General features: G+C 40.9%; 1 protein-coding gene across 1 annotated transcript in view; it reads left to right on the top strand.

The window, feature by feature from the left end:
• Window positions 1-5,219: 5,219 nt before the first annotated feature.
• Window positions 5,220-20,661, top strand: part of LOC115105263 (gamma-aminobutyric acid receptor subunit alpha-6-like) — a 39,461-nt gene continuing 24,019 nt past the window's right edge. The window contains exons 1-9 of the mRNA XM_029627065.2: window positions 5,220-5,415; window positions 5,555-5,685; window positions 6,277-6,344; window positions 7,668-7,888; window positions 8,168-8,250; window positions 8,348-8,491; window positions 8,867-9,019; window positions 13,821-14,074; window positions 15,621-15,874. Of these exons, the coding sequence (XP_029482925.2) occupies window positions 5,381-5,415; window positions 5,555-5,685; window positions 6,277-6,344; window positions 7,668-7,888; window positions 8,168-8,250; window positions 8,348-8,491; window positions 8,867-9,019; window positions 13,821-14,074; window positions 15,621-15,874 (1,343 nt within the window). The 5' untranslated portion in view covers window positions 5,220-5,380. The remainder of the gene's footprint in view (window positions 5,416-5,554; window positions 5,686-6,276; window positions 6,345-7,667; window positions 7,889-8,167; window positions 8,251-8,347; window positions 8,492-8,866; window positions 9,020-13,820; window positions 14,075-15,620; window positions 15,875-20,661) is intronic.

Below are 20,661 nucleotides of genomic sequence, written 5' to 3'. Positions count from 1 at the left end.
GGGTGGAATGTTATTCATATTTTTCTGAATTTCCAAATGAATATATATATATATATATATATATATAAAAATTGATGACAATCGGGTGTTTCTATGTCAAACTTTTTGTTATATTTCAGTCTTCTGTGGTGTGTATATAAAGTGTAATATTGGGAGGTAATCTCAAAATGGAATACATTTCAACTCTATATCTGACATGGGACAGGTGTTTTCTTTTTTTGTTGTTGTCCAGAACCATGTGTGTGAGGTATATACTTTTGTTTCAAATTATATTAGTTTAAGACTACCGAGAATCACTCTGTGTGACCTTGACCCTTTGAAGAAAAAGGTTAAATAGAGGATCACAATTAAACGGCCCTAAAATGTACATTTTAATGATGCCTCTCTTGACAAGATGTTTCGTCAAAGTAGTCTTATAGTGATGAAATCAAAGAGCTTTGCCAATTAAAACAGATCATCAAAGCACAAAAACTCAAAAAGGACATCTGGTACTCGAAGGACCGATCATAGCCGACTCATTGAACAAAGTCTGATTTCCAAAGCAAGCTGTATTTCAACATGAACTTGATGTTTCTCAGAACTGTTTCTCATGCCAAAAGAAACACGGCATAGAGTAGCATAAACTGTATATACATTTACATGCTGTTTCTAAAGTTGTTGTGAAATCATTTGAAGAACTTAAGTTATTGACGTCAAACGTTTTTGATATCTATAATGTACATACAATATGTCATAGCTGCTCCAAAATGGAAATTATAACGCCAATCTTTACATTTGTTTATGTTCTTCAGCAGACATGTGGTTTCCCCCCACTGTGACACCAGGTTGCTTTGGCTATGACTATAAACAGTTTCCTTGCCAATGCCAGGAGTGAGCTACGTTTTGAAACTGTAGATAACCAGTAAAAACAGAGACCATCAGCCATCCTCTATGCCTCATTAACTGCCACCAACAGGAGGAGGCGCCACCTGCTGTTTCTCAAGGTCACAGCGCCCTTTACACGACACGACAATGGACACCATCGCCAAATCTGGGGTGAGGGTCTTGGGGTGAGTGTCAGCTTTCAGCCACAGTTGGGAAGAATATCCGAGCAACCTTGCCAAACAGTGCCTTTTGGTGTCTTGGCTTCAAATATGGAGATTCCAACGGAGTAACTGGAGCTCTTCCACCAGCAGACCTCCCACGTGAGACCCTCATGTCAACATCTGCTCCTCACTCCTCCTATGTCTCCTATTTTGCCCCCCCTTCTCTGCCCCCTCACAGAAGAGCCCTGCTAGGCTTACCTCAGAACAACCACTGCCCACCCACACCACCTCTGCAGGCTCTCTGACTTTGACTTGACTCACTGAGTTTCTTTTTTTGTAACAGCGAGCCGTTACCATAGATACTGTATAATAAAGCAGAATTGCCACATCCACTGTTGGCGGTATGTTAAATATAACACAGCACTACAGAATTGCTTCAGATTTTGACAAGTATTAAACACATTTACTTTATACATTTGGACTAATATGTCATTGAATACAAACTTGGATTAAAAGTAGACATTGATCTCATAGAATTAGAGAAAGGGTGTAATCTGAATACAAACTTGGATTAAAAGTAGACATTGATCTCATAGAATTAGAGAAAGGGTGTAATCTGGTGTTTACCCAGAGTTGATGTTAATAACTAAAGAGGTTATGCAGTAAACAGGGGATATAATTAGTATTGAAAGAGACTGACACTCAATGACAACAACATGTCCCAGATCAGCTGGCTGTAAAATAGGACATTCACTGGGTCACAAGCTGGTGTCTGTATTTTAGTGGAGGAGGGCCTGCTCCTCAGCCTGATCTTTTACTAGCTTTTTTAAAATTATCATGAAATGCTTTGACTGCCTCTTAGTACACCACAGCATTAGCTAACCTTCTGCTGCTGTCCATGGTGCTGAAGTTTTAAGACCGCCTTACCTAGGTCTGGTAGGATTATGCCACTGTCCATAGAGCTGAAGTTTCAATTGCAGTTGGTTGCCTTACAAGGGTCTATTGGGAGTTGTGTTGCGACCATGCTGTTGAAATGTACACTACTAAAGTTGGTGGGGTGAATAAAGTTAACTTTCCTTCATTCCATGTCAATGCACAATTATGAACAATAACATTTCATTGCATAAATAATGTCTGCTTTTTTCTGCTGGAGATGCTGAGTATGCCCAGAAGTTGTTGTACTGACCAAAACAAAGTACCAAATGTTCTAGTTTCTCAGGCAATTTGGTAAAGGTCTCTTTTACAAAGGTCAGGGAGTTAGAAAAAGGTTTCTGTGAAGCAAGTAACTGCAAGGCACTGGGAAAGCTGCTTGATTGAATTATAATACTTGAAAATCAAGAGTTATTTGCGAACACTCAGACGTCGTCAGAGGCTTAATCAAGTTTAGTTTGTCATCTCTGGAGTGACTCAGTTATGACACAAGTCATGTAAAATATTTGTATCTTCAAAAATGGAATGGAAAACCCTCACCGTTGATGTGTGTGATATCCTGGCTCAAAATGTCTACAGTGCAGAAATAAACATTGGCGATGAGTGTAGTTAGCCCTCAAGTTACCCCTGTGCAATATGAAGTGCTTTGAGAGCTGTATAATGCACAATGTTAATATAATCCATTATTATCATTATTAACATGTACGCAGTTCAACTCGTAAGATTCAAGTGATCTGTTCAACGATCCAGAGATACCTTTAATTCAAACACTGCATATTGAATGTAATGAACCAGAATGAATGCTTCCCAGAGTAGGATATGTTGTATCTGGACAATTAGCAATTCGGCTCCACTTGTGGGCCAAAATGCCTTTCAGCGGCACTATCTTTGACCATTTGGCACTTTATGACATAGATGATGCTCCAAAGAACAGCAAAGCTTTAAAAATCACCATATCTATCTCTGCATCAGTGCACTCTGGGACACCATCGTGGATTTGTGTGTGTGTGTGTGTCAGTCAGGGAGCACGCCTCGGCCGCTTCAACAGAGATGTGATGGTCATGGTTCTACCTCTTCTTAATGATCTGTGGTTGAAGCCCCTGTTTCTGAACGGACCCCTATTCCCATAATGGATGGCACGGCTCATGTGATGAATAATGCTGTGCCCATTGCACGGTGCTTAAACCTCACTGCCATGGAGGTGGATTAGGGTAATGGCCCTGTGTCATTTCAATGGTGGCATTACATAGCATGCCAAGCAGATTCACACCAGTGAAATCTGAAATAAGCTCCCTTCCTAAAGGGCATCTTGGCTCAGAGCATGGCTTCCATTAATGCTAAATGAATCATATTACACAGTAATGTTTACTATAATGTTAATTCAACCACTGCTACCATCTTTTTTTTTTTTTTACAGATGTTGTCATCCAGAGCAACTGACAGTGCATCATTTTTACTACTGCCAGCCCTCTATGGGATACGAACCCACAACCTTGACATTGGAAGCATCATGCTCTAACAACTGAGCTACACAGAACCGCAATCATTATCACTACCATCGCTATCAGTGCTTCTGCTGCTATCACCAGGGCTGACCATGTGACCTTCCTAGGGTCAAACTCAGGTCTCCTGCAGGCCACAACACTGTGTTAGCCCGTGGTGTACAAAACATTATCCAGGTGAAGCTGTGTATGATCCCTTATTGATGTCACCTGTTAAATTCACTTCAATCCGTGTAGATGAAGGGGAGGAGACAAGTTAAAGAAGGATTGTTTAGCCTTGAGACAATAGAGATATGGATTGTGCATGTGTGCATTTCAGATGGTGAATGGCCATGACAAAGATTTAAGTGCCTTTGAACGGGGTATGGTGGTAGGTGCCGGGCGCACCAGTTTGAGTGTGTCAAGAATTGCAACACTGCTGGGTTTTCACGCTTTACAGTTTCTCATGTGTATCAAGAATTGTCCACCACCCAAAGGACATCCAGCCAACTTCACACAACTGTGGGAATCATTGGAGTCAACATGGGCCAGCATCCCTGTGTAATGCTTTTAACACCTTGTAGCCCATGCCCCAACAAATTGAGGCTGTTCTGAGGGCAAAGGGCGGTGCAACTCAATATTAGCCAGATGTTCCTAATGTTTTGTACACTCAGTGTATATTTTCATGACTATTCCCTTGACCGCCTACATTTAACACATTTTCTAAAACGTAGACACAGCGTTACCCACTGCACCACATCTTGAAGGAGATGAGGTGGGTGTACACTGTTCAAAGTGCATTTATAACATTATATAACTTACATATTGAGTACAATAACACTATGATTGTGGGATATCATTGCATAAATCATTTATAACACTTTTCGCGCTTCTTTTTTTTTTAGAAAACATGTATCTCCGTTAGATAAATTATAAATATGGTGAATATGTTATACCCTTCATTTAAAGGATATGTAAAAGTGGTCTGCCATGTTTTGTACAGACTAACACAGTAGAAGATAAGCACAAAATATGAATAAAATATTAATAGAAAATCAAAGTAGAGATTGTGGCAGAGAACTTATTTGAACTAAATAGCATATCATATTTGACTGCACAAAGCACTTTTCTCTCCCATTTGTCTTTGCGCTGTATGAAATATTCCCCTATTTCCTATTTGAAATGAGATCAGTTGTTACTGTACTTGTCAGAATCAATGTGTCCATACAACTATGATTCTATCTAAGTGGTATAACACAAGTAATACTTTTTTTGTTGTAACAGTCAAATTTGAAATTTGGACAATGTCACTCCAGGTCAGCGAGAGTTGAGTGAGCCAGCAAACCTCCTACTACTACTCCTGCCTTGCCACCACCACCACCACCACCATCCTAGGCTTTTCTCCTTTATTTGTATTTGTTAACACATGCTGACATGCAGAAGATTTGAACAAGCATGAACAGACTGAAAAGCTGTTTGACATGTCCAAGGTCAACAGGCAATGAGTATTGATGCTTTATCTCCTCAACTTTGTTATGAATTAACATCTGTAGAATGCTCTCCACCACAAACATTTAAACCATCTCTGGTGTAATCTCTTGCAGCACGACATTTGAGCCTTTTCCAAATCTCCAAACCGGTCCTTGCTAATTCCCCGCCAAAACTATCAGTTGATTTCTCCCTTCTAATGTCCCATAATGCCTTATTCGATTATTTTCAATGCCCTCCGTCCCTGCTCTTCAGTCTCTTAAAACTCTTTAGTTTTTCAACTGAGCGAGTCAGATGAGGCGCAACCGCACTGGTGAAGAAGAGCAGGACTGGCGCAAATGCCTTTGCTTTTTACACTAAGCCGCGTGATCGGTGTTTTATAATGGTTTTAAATGATGGAATATGCAAATTATAACAGTTGACCAGGGCTTTTAGGCTGTGAAGTGTTTACGAGGCATGGCTTTCGTTTTCACTTTATTTTTTCTGTCCTGGTGAGTACAAGTAACTATTCTTCTCCGACTTTACGCATGTTAGGATGTTGATCGATGTAAATTATGCAACTTTGATGCAGTAACAAGTTGCACCGAGTAGAATAAGGCGACAGATAATGAAGATGTACTTTGTTTACAGTGTGAGCAATGTTTGGGGAAATAATCCGAAATCGACCGAGATTGATGGGAATATCTATTTGGATAACATTACGCGTATATTGGATAGATTACTGGATGGATATGACAACAGACTGCGACCTGGATTTGGAGGTACAGTAATGCATATTTTAACATTCTAACAGGTTGTTTTTAAAGATGTTAAATTCCAGTCTTCTCACTCAGTAGATAAAGTTGTACTTTCCACTGTGCTGAGGCACTTATGTTCCGGATATACCCCAATTATTGGTCACTCACTATCCGATCGTTGGAAGCTGCTTTTGGTGCACTTACTATAACTCAAATGTGTGCCCTCGAGTGTCCAGTCAATTTATTTACCCACTTAGGGTGTCTTTCTCACATAGGGCCAATCCTACAAAGGGATGTTATTGTGCTGACTTGTGAGATATCCAACACCTCCACAGGTCTAGTAAATGTAAACTGGCAATGGGATATCATTAACAATAACAGCGTTTTTATCTTGTCAATATTTTACGTGCTTCCTTTTGTTTTTAGATTAACATGTTTCCTTTTGTTTTTAGATTAACATGTTTCCTTTTGTTTTTAGATTTACATGTTTCCTTTTGTTTTTAGATTTACATGTTTCCTTTTGTTTTTAGATTTACATGTTTCCTTTTGTTTTTAGATTGAAGAGGTATGTTTATTTGGCTTTGTCTTATGCCAAACCAACACTTATCTTTGTAGGTCCAGTTACCGAGGTCAAAACAGACATCTTTGTAACCAGCTTTGGTCCAGTGTCAGATGTTGAGATGGTATGTGGCCGCAGTACTACTTCATCCAGTCCATTTCTATAACACAAGACTCCAGAGTAATGGCAATTTATGGATATTTCAATACACACTTGTGTTATTGCAGACAGATAATTGCTTGTTGCTCTCAGTCCTAGAATGTCCCTCCACAGTCTCAAGTCATGTTCCTACCAGCCATATTATTCTGGCATTTGGGCAGAATGTCATTAGTGCAGCTTAGGGATTTTAATCTGGTTGACAATCTCTGCCAGTGAGGGTCCCGAGCCTGCTGATCGTTTTATTTCCTTTACCCACTATACCATGTGATACATTAGTAGCCATCCTACAGGCAGTATAGATAAGACCCTTCAGAGCAGTAAAGCCATCCATTTTGTAAAAAAGCATTCCCGGATTGAAAAAGCCATATCCATGGTTACCGTTTGGATCTTCAGTAATTTGTTTTCATATAGAGGAGTTGAGAAATATGGATATGCACAGTAATTAAACAGATCACAAACAACACAGAGGGGATACTTTAAAATATGATTTTTTTTCCCCCAAAACACTATATATCCATTTTCTGAAATGTTGGTAAATTCACTTTTATTGTTTAAAAGAACTTATGAAAGAGATTGGTTTTGTTTTTCCACTATCTAATCATGGCATGGGGTTGTTCAATGACAGACATGTATTTGTTTAAAATCTATCACTTGATGGTTTCATTTCAGAGACAAATAATCGTAGTTTTTTGCAAAACGCTATATATATCTGCCTCACTCTCAGATAAATAAGTAGTACTGCTAGGTTTTACACGGTCAAATGTAACAAACAACTAACTACATTTTGAATAAAGAACTGTACACATCATAGATTTATATAAAACGAATCAATGCTGGAATATGAGATCTGTATGTAAAACAGTTACATTTGACATTTTAGTCATTTAGCAGTGACTTATAAAAGTGACTAGTCCATTCATCTTAAGATAGATACAGTAGGTGAATACATATCACAGTCAAATATGCTGTATATGAACATCCCATTCCAGCTAAACAATGGATATATAGTGTTTGCAAAAAAATGCTAATTTTAATGCACACCTAAAATCTATTAATTAAAAATCCGAGAACAGTCATATTTAAAGACACAAAGGTATACATAAGCAATCATTTCTGGAGAAAAAAACGCGAATGCGAAAAATATACTCCTCATTTGCAGAAATGAAATAAGTTGACTTATTACTGGCAATTTGATCCAAAAAATAAAATGAGGTCACTGTACAGTATATATGCCCTCACTTGCATACGAATTGATTGCTGATTTGATTTCCAAACCACCATGTTGTAGGAGTACACCATGGACGTATTCTTCCGTCAAACGTGGATTGACGAGAGGTTGAAATTCGAGGGCCCCATCGAGATTCTGCGCCTCAACAACCTCATGGTCAGCAAGATCTGGACGCCAGACACATTCTTCCGGAATGGCAAGAGGTCCATCTCTCACAACATGACCACTCCCAACAAGCTGTTCCGCATCATGCAGAACGGAACTATCCTCTACACCATGAGGTACTAATGAGTCACACAGCCATCCAGGTCCAGGATAGACCTACGTAGTACTCTGTGTTCTACTGGACAATCTGAGTCTCATTAGAACACATGGGTATGGTTGAGCTGTCTGTGCAATATACGCATACTTAACCAGGCGCATTTCTATGAGTATTGCTTTGTTTTGAAAATATGGTACTACCCCACTGTATGCTGGTGTGATTTAGTTATACATGATCATAGGTGAGCGTTACTACTGTACATACAGTGTGTCCAATACTCTTTGCCATTCCTTTGCAGATTGACTATAAATGCGGAGTGTCCCATGCGACTGATGAACTTCCCCATGGACGGCCATGCCTGTCCTCTCAAGTTTGGTAGTTGTGAGTTGTCTTGATAAGCCTTAGTCAGACAGATGGTTCCACCAGAAGAGCTGGTGATCACATACTGACTACAGAATCTTTTATTTCTGCTGTCCAGATGCCTACCCCATGAGTGAAATTGTGTACACGTGGAAAAAAGGACCACTGTTCTCTGTGGAAGTACCAGAGGAGTCCTCCAGCTTGCTACAGTACGATCTAATAGGACAGACAGTGTCCAGTGAGAGGTTAAAATCCAACACAGGTAAGAATGTGTTCATTCACTCTATGCTTAAGTATTGCTTACAGAAATAGGCCTAAAAAGATAACTAAGTTAACTAACTGTATGCATCCTGTATGCATATGGCTTTGCAGGATTCCAATCTAAAGACATTAGTACATTCTAAATGGAATTTTCATCTGAATCTTTGCTTTTTTGGTACACATTCAATGTGGGGTATTTGACAGGTGCTACTGTATGCATGTACTGTATGCATGATGTCTCCCCCCCGTGATACTCACTGTCTGATCTGTTGTCTGTAACACAAATCAGTATTGTGCCCAGTGATTTTCTGATTTAACAATGTTGCCTGTTAGAAACTCTGCGCCACAGACATAAATTCCATTTGTTTCCTGACAGGTGAATATGTAATCATGACTGTTCACTTCCACCTGCAAAGGAAGATGGGCTTCTTCTTGATTCAGACCTACATTCCCTGTATCATGACGGTGATCCTGGCTCAGGTCTCTTTTTGGATCAATAAGGAATCGGTTCCTGCTCGAACTGTATTTGGTAGGCCTCCTCCTGATCTCCACCTTTACTCCCTCCATGTCTCCACTGGGTTGTCCACCATGCTTACATGTTGCAAGGTTACCCCTGAAGGTCCCATTATAAGTTGGAGTTCCTTTGGAGGGACACAATAGAGCCACTTTAACATAACAAAAGAACAAAGGTGTATTATACCAATTCACCACTCATTACATGATCCATTCTGTATCCTTTTATGTAGATTAGGTGAGGATATAGTATTTTGATGTTCTTTCTTGGCAGAACTTGGTAATGGTCTGCATTCTCCGGAGTGCTTCACTTAGTGGAGTGGTGCTAGAGATAAAAGGCAGCACAGTCACATGGTAGCTCTCAGACCTTCTACCTCATTATATTTATTTCCTCCAAAGTGGTGGAGCTGAATTAATAGCAGATAACTCCTACTTTGAAATCAGTCATACCGAGAGGTTGGGGGGGGTGATGCTGTTTACTTGGACTCGTTCCGAGGACTTGCAGATTCCGCTTGTTTCCATCACATCATGCGACACTTGTTTCAGTCTCTAGCCTCGGAAGCATGGAGCTCCTAAGTTTAATTTGCCGTCCTTTCGATTTTCAATTTGAATTTCCTCAGTTACATTTTCGCCAGCAAGGAGTAGTGGCTACTGGCCTTTTGTAGATTATGGCTCTCTTTGGAAGCTCGTCAGCATTTTTGAAAATACCACACAGAAGTGAAAGATACCAATCATTAAGTACATGTTTCAAGTTGGGCCCCACGTGAAACGCACATATGCGGAAAGTCATTAACCTCCCACATCCCACTGCTTTCATTTCACACAGTTGCGGGGGAGCGCTGTGAGGATATTGGGAGTGTTTTTAGTGTGAACATGGTGTGTCCTTTAGGAGGCTGTTGCATAAACATATTGGATTTTCCCCAAACCCAAGAATGACAGGCTTTATCTTCACGGTTTACACGGTTTGTTTTTGCGTTCCAAAATGCTACGATTAAGAGACTGTAAATTGCTTCTGTAAATCCAATGTATTTGAATGCTTTGGTGACACAACAACATGACAACCGTAATATGGGGCACAGCGAGAAGCAACACAAAAGAAAATGCTGTGTTGTTTGGATGACCCAACTGCTGGGTTGCAGGTATTGGCTCACTTAGTTGGGTTGTTTTCTATAAAAAGAGCAAGGTTGGGTTGTTGATGATATGTGGTATTGAGATATGACCCAGTGTGTCAGATCAGAAGACTGGAGGTGTGGCTTAGCAGTGATGTTACTTTCAGGAAGTTATTTTGGGCTACCCGTGAGAGTAAATGTCATTCCGGTTCATCTGTTCTGTTTTATTGTCATCAAATGTTAAGGTTGAACACTGACACATTTGTAGCTTTAATGAGGCTTACACAAGTGTTCCTTAAGAGCCTATGGATTACATTAAAAAGACCCAGCTGCTGGATCAACCCAGCATGAAAGTGAATAAAAACCCAAATTATGCTTAAATTACCCCATGTTGGGTAATCCAAACAACCCGAATGGCTGGGTCACAATAACCCAACGTGTGTTCTGTCCAATATTTACTCAGCGCTGGGTTACCAAATAACCAAAATTGGGTTGTTTTAAACCCAGCATTTTTGTTTGAGTGCAGTAGCTAAATAGGTTGTAGTAATGCACTGGCAGGTGCAGAAGGAGAAAGAGAGAGATAGAGAGCTATGCAGAAGCACTCCATCAGGACTAAAGCACACGAGCCATTGTTGTTGTGACTCTGGAAGAGCTGAAAGTCCCCCGAGCTGAAGTCTCGCAGACTTAATTGAGTGGGCCTAATTTGTACCTTGCTTTTAGCCTTTAAAAGCGCACGGATGCCTCAGGCTCCTCATTTCTTTCTCCTGTCTTTCTCCTTCATTTTCTTCCTCCTCCTCTTCTTCCCTCTCTCTCTCTTTCTCTGGCCTCCTCAGCTTTTTTTTTACTGACACGATTTCTCCCATATCCCTCTTCCTCAGTGTGATCATTACCAAGTGCATGAGTTTGACAGGCAGTGTTGGCCATTGGTGGGTTTTTTATAGAGAGTTGGTACTGTAGCTAACTTTATCAAGAGTTCTGTACTGGCTTTCAGCGCTGAAGCAGTGCTTAAATGCAGTGAAACATGATTACATCCACTTAAATGCTCTCTACATGTCCCCCCCCCCCCTGAGCAAATTAACTGTGTAAATATGTCATTGTTAAGAGCATAGCAGGGCAGTGGCCAATGGACCTTTTCTGTTGTTGACAGTTTTAGCTTAATGAAAACAATCTCTGCTAAATTATAGCTGTACCCTGTTAATGGACCAGTATAGAGCATGTCCCTTATGTGAATTAATAATGACTTCGATAGTGTGAGGCCAGCGATTCAAACTCACTTTGAATAAATGTGATGAGATTTATTACCATGGACACATATTGTATTCACGGATCTGTTTGTATTTGTGAATCTCCACAGTGTTATTCCTTGCTCAGATATCTGTTGCCACGATACATGCAACGGATTGAGGCACAACTGCTTTGCCTGTTTGTTGCTATTGTTGTTGTTATCGTCAACAAGATCCAGTTTGTGAATAGAAATAAATGCAGCCAATCAATTTCCATAGTAGCCCTTCCTCAGATGAGGTGCCTGGCCATAATATTATTTAACACTCTCAATCAATGGCAATTTATTTGTACTCCCTTGAAACATAACTTGCAGTGAATCACTAGAAATAAGCAACTCCATTCTGACAAAGGTTGTACAGATTCAAATTCGCAATCAATTTATTTTGATATACGGGTTAAGTAGTTTATTAAAACTTTGGTAGTCTATGAATATGTTCAGTCTCTTCCCAATGTTATGAGGAGACAGGAGGGTGATTTCCTGCAAGTCTAGATAGTCCTGTCGGTGAAGTCACTTGGCATTCCAATGAACCTTATCCAATACCAGGAGAAAGTATTTCAGAAGGCTTTTATGCGTACTGTATAGCACAGTAAATTGCTTCATATAATCTGTGGACAGGACAGCCTTTCTACACTCTCTTCATTATCCAGGATTGGGACTGCTATTGCTCTTTTTCCCTGTAAACTTGTTCTATGTAAGCCTTCATCAATTCATCTGTGTCCCATCCTTCTCATCATCATTACTCTCCTGCTCCTCCAGGCCTGCTTTGCAGCTCAATCATCCATTGTCTCCCTGAGATGAAACTACACTAACCCGGCATCTCATTCCAATCCGCATCCGATTGATCACCATGTGTCTAACTCTAACCCAAGGAAGTTGTGCTGCTCTGGAACTATCATCATCATCATCACTAAAAACAGGCCGTCCCATGAACAGTAAACACTGTGGCTGGTATGACAAACTTCATCCACCCAAACCCTCCTCTGCTTTTAGAGCGACGTAAGAAATACCTTGCTGTGATTTCAAATGGATTTGCGTCCAAGACATAACCGGAAAACTAAAAGTTGACCCAAATGAAAGTTGACCTCATTTATATGGATAAATAGCAAGTCATCTATTGATCGTGAGAATCAGCAACCCAAAACATGGCTTAGTTTCCTCAGCTTAAGCTTAGTGTTACCATAGTTGCGTGCCCTAATCGAGTCCTGTGATACCATGTTTCCAAAGAGCATGCCTAAATTACCTGACTTAAAGTTGATTTAGGCATGCTGTTACCGTAGGAACATACTGTATTACCACAGGCCCTACCACTCCTGTGTTTGCACGCAATGATGTTAAGGCTAAGCTGTGGGTGAGTAAACTAAGCCATGTTTTTGGTTGCTGCCTCTCAGGATCAATAGATCATGCTGAGAGTACACAGTGTTACTTTGAAAACCCTACCGTTCCGTTGGTGAATTTGTTATCGTGTATGACTCTCGCTATTGGTGAAGTGAATACATTTGACATAATGGGTGAACTATTGATTTTCTTAAAGTAAGAAAGATTGGACTTTTTTACATTTTGCTGGCCACTTGTTTACTCAAGTTTCCAGGCTTAATATTTTATAGCGCTACAGGTATCATTACTTATCAATATATATAATGTCTACGTCTCAGATACCAATGTGCACAATTGTGACCCTCCATCCAAAGGACAGTAAAGACTAAGTGCACTGTTTAGCATTGAATTTGGACACAAATGCATTTCTGAATGTAGGAGCAAGGTTAGTGGTTGAGTAGTGTGAACTTGTGTGAAAATGAGGCTAGAGATTAAACATCATGCCCACAAATTCACCCTCTGGCGAAGTAGGGCATCAATTACCATCTAAATTATGAATGGGCTCTGAGGATTTTATGCACTGTAATGCAACGCTAATCTTCATTTTGTAGGTTGCTATTGATGAAGTTACAGTATCTTCAGTTATTATTAACGAGACAGCCTAATCTGATGAACTCGAGACACTATTTTTGCTCAAAATGTTCAGTAATGTTAGATCAGTGTCATGAGAATTACAGCAGAAATAATTTCATTCTCTGAAAATATATGATAAGATTTGATCTATTGGGTTCATAGAAAGAAGCATTTTCAGGCCAAATGACATGCTTGAATAGACACAACCATTTCCCCTTAAGCTATTTCATTGCATGTAAGCTCATGTGTGTTCACATTAAACTTCTTTAATGCAAACCACTGGATGGTTGCTTGTCAGACCCTCCAACCCCCTTCACTCCACTCCTTGCCCTGAAATCACCACTCAACAAGATGATTGGCCTGGTACCCTGGAAGCCCAGCCAGTCAACCCTGGGGCTCTGGGAGATAGACAACCAAATGTATCCTCGATCCAGTATCTCTGTCTAAAATCTCTCTATGTGCCCTGTATATCCCAGGCATTACCACTGTGCTAACCATGACCACACTCAGCATCAGCGCCCGCCACTCTCTGCCCAAAGTTTCCTACGCCACGGCCATGGACTGGTTTATTGCCGTATGTTTCGCCTTCGTTTTCTCAGCCCTCATCGAGTTTGCAGCAGTCAACTACTTCTCCACGCTGCAGGCCAACCGGGAGCTCCGCAAGGTGGCCGCCGTCAAGGCAGCCCAGGAGGCTGCAGAGGCCGGGAGGAGTGACGGGGAGTCCTCTTCGGTAATCCACTCCCTCCTTCCTCCTCGTTTTACACTTCTCCCTCCCTTTCCCTTTCCTCCCATTCTCTATGTCCCTCTCAACCCCCGCTCCTAGTCTATGATAACAAGAGCGTTTGACGAGAAGAGACAGCCAGTGGCTTCATGAACGCGGTTGCTGCAGATTATGTAAGAGGGATAGATGAAGGGAATATCCAGGCAGATCATTACAGGCTCAGAACAAACCTTCATGCTGGAGGGGAAAGGCAAGCCCAATGCTTTGTGCTTCTGTGGGAGAGATACTATTATTAGGTGACTGCACCAAATACATGAAGGCCTACATGTAGGTTTTTCACATAACAAAATGACTAAATAGTCAAACTGAGAGGAGCTCTATCGGACCATCTGTCACCATTTTGAATTGCTATCTCTTTAAATTATTCTAAAATGCAGCCAAATCTAAATGACCTGGATAAGATGTTGACTGTTTATGACTGGTTTACTGGTTGTTGACTGGATAAGATGTTGACTGTTTATGACTGGTTTACTGGTTGTTGACTGGATAAGATGTTGACTGTTTATGACTGGTTTACTGGTTGTTGACTGGATAAGATGTTGACTGGTTTTTGACTGGATAAGATATTGACTGAGTCTACCAGCTCTTCCTTAGCTGAACACTGAGGCATGTTTATATTATACACGGATTTAGATGTGTGTCAGCATGCTAACACTCCATTTGTTCACCTGATTGGTGAAATTGGATTAAAGACAGGACACTTTTGATGTCTTCCATACAAGCCAAATTGATAGAATAAGCTGTGTATTATGTTGCATTATTAATCCTGCATTTTTCATCCCATGAAAACAAGACAATGTCACACAGTATTTACATTTCATGAGGTGTTCCGTCAAGCTCTAGCGATATTAATTCAGTATGCAAAACAATGTTATATAGTATATCTACTGTATAAGAATTTGCTCTGATCATTGTGGGACTTGAGCCTGAGAGCCAGCAGAGAATTCAAGTCTGTTGTCATTTCAGAAATAGCTGCGATATTAAAGCAGTGCGAGCCGCATGATCCCTGCCTGATTTCTCACCTCCGTTGGACTCGCACAGCATCCAGCAGCTGACATTTTCAGCTCCAACCTGCTCTGTGATGGAAGCCAGTTAAACCCGTGCCAGCGCCCCCACTCTACCCCACACCACCCCTCACAACCCTGCCTCAGTCCCTGCTCCCCACTCCACACCGCCCAACTGTGCCTCAGTCCCTGCTCCATTCACTCTGCAGCACCACAGTAGCCAAATACTATTAAATACCAAATGTTGTATTGATGAATGAATCAATGACAATATCTTTCATGACTTTGTGCACATGGCATACACCGCCGTGTTGCTATAGGAAATGGATTCAATTAAAACTGCGTTATGCCAACAACAACAAAAAACAATTGATTTCCTTTTTTAATCTTAATTGCCGATGTCTTACTGATGTGCTGGTCATAGATTTACTGTGCAGACCTGTTCTTTCACTCCCCCCTTCCACCCACCTTTTTGTTTGTGCGCCATACAGGACGCCAGCAGTATGCTGAAGAAGAGGATGAACTCTACGCCTCACTTTGAGAGGCCAGCGGAGGTGTTCCCTAACCCTCCAGTGAATGCCCAGGCCTTCCTCCAGCAAGGCTCAGCCGTGCCGTCCAACAACTTACTGACAGGCACCAGCATCATAGACAAGTACTCACGCATCCTCTTCCCTCTGTCGTTCGGGGCCTTCAACCTAGTCTACTGGATCGTCTATCTTACCAAGGACACCATGGAGATGACAAGGTAGAGGCGATACGTTTTCTAGTGGCTACTGTAAATGTTTGGAAGCTTGCTGCAAATGACAGGGGGAAATTTCATGTAGACGGTATGTTCAGGTAGGACAATTTGATGGAAGAAGTACAGTAGAATCTATTATAGCAGGATGACCTGTAGTAGCTAGTCATATTAGCTGTTCTGGAGCCCTCTCATTGTGAAATGCATGTAGATTCCATGTGCTAATAGTTTCAGTTTTATATCATATTATTGGAACTGGTGAAGGACCACTGTTAAAATGTCCTATTATATTGTATAAAAATAGAGAAGCCAGGAAGACAGGGCCACATAATGAAGAGGGATAATGGAATTACGCTGACTTTTCCCTTTAGCATGTATCCTAAACAAAAACCACTGATTACAAAGTTTAACAAACCATTCAAATCTATGCATAAGAACTACTTTTAACAATTTACACAGAACATTTCACAAAACACATTTACTGGAAGAACTGTGCAGATGCTATGTTTTGGTAAGAGAATTAGGGTAAAATCTCTCTGTTTTTTATGTGACCACGTTTCCCGAAAACTCTTAAATATCTGCTTCAAATTAAGATTCAAAGATGTCAAATTTGCATTCTTTAAGATAAAATATTCGGGGGCCTCCCGAGTGGTGCAGTGGTCTAGGGCACTGCATCGCAGTGCTAACTGTGCCACTAGAGCCTCTGGGTTCGAGTCCAGGCACGGCTTGCCGCGATTGGGAGACCCATGGGGCATTGCACAATTGGCCCAGCGTCGTCCGGGTTAGGGGAGGGCTTGGCCAGCAGGGATATCCTGTCCCATCGCGCACTAGTGACTCCTGTGGCGGGCCGGGCGCAGTGCACGCTGACACGGTCGCCAGGTGTAGGGACCATTCGACACGTTGGTGCGGCTGGCTTCTGGGTTAAGTGGGCATTGTGTCAAGAAGCAGTGCGTCTTGTTTGAGTTGTGTTTCGGACGATGCACGGCTCTCAACCTTTGCCTCTCCCGAGTCCGTACTGGAGTTGCAGCGATGAGACAAGACTGTAACTACCAACATGATACAACAAAATTGGGGAGAAAAAGGGGTAAAAAATAAAATAAAAAAATGGCTAAAAGCTTGGGCAAAAGACTCACTGGCACGAAAATAGGAATGGATGATCAGTTTCCGAAGGAAAGTTCCAGAAGGGAACAAAATTCTGTACCCATTCTTCAAGGTGAATAAACTTAAAGGGAAACGTGTAGCTCTCGTCAGGGGTGCAACTTTGCTTTTAGAATAAATTAAAAATATATACTGTATATACTGTATATACACCACCACAAGTTTGGGGTCACTTAGAAATGTCCTTGTTTTTGAAAGAAAAGCAAAAAAAATGTCCATTAAAATAACATCTAATTGATCAGAAATACAGTGTAGACATTTACAAAATTAACAATGACTATTATAGCTGGAAACAGCTGATTTTTGATGGAATATCTACATAGGCGTAATGGGGTCCATGATTAGCAACCATTACTCCTGTGTTCCAATGGTACGTTGTGTTAGCTAATCCAAGTTTATCATTTTAAAAGGCTAGTTGATCATTAGACAACCGTTTTGCAATTATGTTAGCACAGCTGAAACTGTTGTTCTGATTAAAGAAGCAATACAACTGGCCTTCTTTAGACTAGTTGAGTGTCTGGAGCATCAGCATTTGTGGGTTCCAGAAACAAATCACTTTCTTCTGAAACTCGTCAGTCTATTCTTGTTCTGATAAATGAAGGCTATTCCATGGGAGAAATTGTCAAGAAACTGAAGATCTCGTACAACGCTGTGTACTACTCCCCGCACAGAACTGTCTCTAACTAGAATAGAATGAGGAGTGGGAGGCCCCGGTGCATATCTGAGCAAGAGAACAAGTACATTAGAGTGTCTAGTTTGAGAAACAGACGCCTCACAAGTCCTCAACTGGCAGATTCATTAAATAGTACCCGCAAAACACCAGTGTCAACTTCAACAGTGAAGAGGCGACTCCGGGATGCTTTCCTTCTAGGCAGAGTTCCTCTATCCTGTGTCTGTGCTCTTTTGCCAATCTTAATCTTTTCTTTTTATTGGCCAGTCTGAGATATGGCTTTTTCTTTGCAACTTTTACCAAGACACACCTGTTAATTGAAATGTATTCCAGGTGACTACCTCATGAAGCTGGTTGTGAGAATGCCAAGAGTGTGCAAAGCTGTCATCAAGGCAAAGGGTGGCTACTTTAAAGAATCTCAAATGTAAAATATATTTGGATTTGTTTAACACTTTTTTGGTTACTACATGATTCCATTTGTGTTATTTCATAGTTTTGATGTATTCACTATTATTCTACAATGTAGAACATAGTAAAATAAATAAAAACCCTTGACTAAGTAGGTGTCCAAACTTTTGGTTGGTACTGTGTGCCAAATCTTTTTTGATCCACAGCCTCATAGATGATATACATACTTTTTCTAACCTTTCTGGATTACAACCAAATAACAATCAGTGTACTATATTACATATTGAATCAGTAAAATATACAACTTTTACATTACTGTGTAGTTTACCAATAAAATGGTCTGACGGTGAAGTGGACATACCCAGGGTATTCATATCCCAAAAGAAAGAAATGATCTCACTGCAGTGCATTTTAAAAGAAAGTTGGCAAAAAGAGTTAAGATCTTTCTACCGTGGAAAGGAAAATACCTGTCTATTTGTGGAATAATCACTCTGAATATTTTATTTACATTTTGTTTAACCTTTATTTAACTAGGCAAGTCTGTTAAGAACAAATTCTTATTTACAATGATGGCATACCAAAAGACAAAAGGCCTCCTGTGGGGACGGGGGCTGGGATTAAAAATGTAAATATAGGACAAAACACACAACATGAAGAGAAACCTAAGACAACAACACAGCATGATAGCAACACCACATGACAACAACATGGTAGCAACACAAAATGGCAGCAGCACAACATGGTAGCAGCACAAAACATGGTGCAAACATTATTGGGCACAGACAACAGCACAAAGGCAAGAAGGTAAAACAACAATACATCAAATGAAGCAGCAACAACTGTCAGTAAGATCTAGCCGCTTGAGAGCACCCTTACCTGCTGATCTATAAATGACGTCTCCGTAATCTAGCATGGGTAGGATGGTCATCTGAATCGGGTTTAGTTTGGCAGCTGGGGTGAAAGAGGAGTGATTAAGATAGAGGAAACCATGTCTAGATTTAACCTTAGCCTGCAGCTTTGATATGTGCTGAGAGTAGGACAGTGTACCATCTAGCCATACTCCCAAGTACTTGTATGAGGTGACTACCTCAAGCTCTAAGCCCTCAGAGGTACAGTAGTAATCACACCGGTGGGGGGAGGGGTATTCGTCTTACAAAAACACATTACCTTTGTTTTGGAGGTGTTCAGAACAAGGTTAAGGGCAGAGAAAGCTTGTTGGATACTAAGAAAGCTTTGTTGTAGTGATTTTAACATAAAATCCGGGGAGGGGCCAGTTGAGTATAAGACTGTGTCATCTACTGCCTGAGTTATGTTGTTGATGTAAACTGAGAAGAGTGTGGGGCCTAGGATCGAGCCTTGGGGTACTCCCTTGGTAACAGGCAGTGGCTGAGACAGCAGATGTTCTGACTTTATACACTGCACTCTTTGAGAGTACAGTGTCGGTCGGTGCTCAGTGGGTGTGGATGCTGGTTACAGTAAATGAAAGAGAGGAGGCTCATGGGTTGGTGTCAGTGAGAGCCGGGAGAGGTAACATTAACTGGAGAGAGAGAAGGGAGAGGCAGAGAGCGAGAAGGCTTGTCCAGACTGTTTTCACACTCTTGCTTTGACCACCAGAAGACATAAAGAGATAGAAAACGGTTATTATCTGAGCATAACATTATGCCAGTGGAAGGGATGACAGTAGGAGGTGGTTTGTGACCACTATGATTTCCCATTGTATCCAATTAATTTGCCGTAATTCCGATTTGGTGAAAGAAGGACGCGTTTGAATCACAACAAACACCCCCTACTGTAAAAACAATATAACTAATTGGTAGGTGTACATTTAGTTGTTACTTTTGTGAACATTCATTATCCTCCCTTTTGAGGAAGAGAAATGAGAAAATAAAGATATGTGGGTTTTTGGTTAGTGAATTACCAGGCACTAGGCAGTGTTTCTTAAATGTATGTATGGATTGAAATGGGGGATGGTCATGCTTTTTCAAATCTATTCCAGGGGAGGATCATGTCATTTGTATTTGATGAAATGTCAATATTTCTCAGTTTTAGAATTAGTTGCTTATTAGGCTATAAATCGATGTGTGCCCAATGCCGCCCCATCATCTCTGATTCTCCGCAGGGCGTGCAATATCAATTGCGCCTATAGGCTATTTAGCGTGATCTCAATCAAATTGTCCATAGCCTATAGGCTACGAAGAGCATGCTCAGAGAAGCACAGATCAAAGTTATATTTCGAAGATAGCTACTGGGATAGTGTAAATAAAACTAGGCTGCATTACACACTGCAATGGATATTCCATCCCTGAGTCCTGGCGTGCTCTGCTCTCGCTGATCAAAAAAAATGTTTAAGGCTGCTTAACCAATGTCTGTGCTGTATAGGGCTAAGTGTAAGTTCAGGAGGAAAGTCTTCCAAAAATCATTTTTGATTAGGCCTAGTCCAAAAATGCTTGCGCACAGACGAGCCTGTAACCTATGCTCTGTTCAGTTTGAGAAGGTGAGTGCGAAGATGAGAAGGTCAACTTTGATAGCTTGCCATTACTATAATTGATTTTTATTAAAA

The sequence above is a fragment of the Oncorhynchus nerka genome, linkage group LG22 (assembly GCF_034236695.1).
Source record: "Oncorhynchus nerka isolate Pitt River linkage group LG22, Oner_Uvic_2.0, whole genome shotgun sequence".
Taxonomy (NCBI): Eukaryota; Metazoa; Chordata; class Actinopteri; order Salmoniformes; family Salmonidae; genus Oncorhynchus; species Oncorhynchus nerka.
Note: the sequence above shows the minus strand (reverse complement) of the source record. Positions and strands in the feature narration are given on the sequence as shown.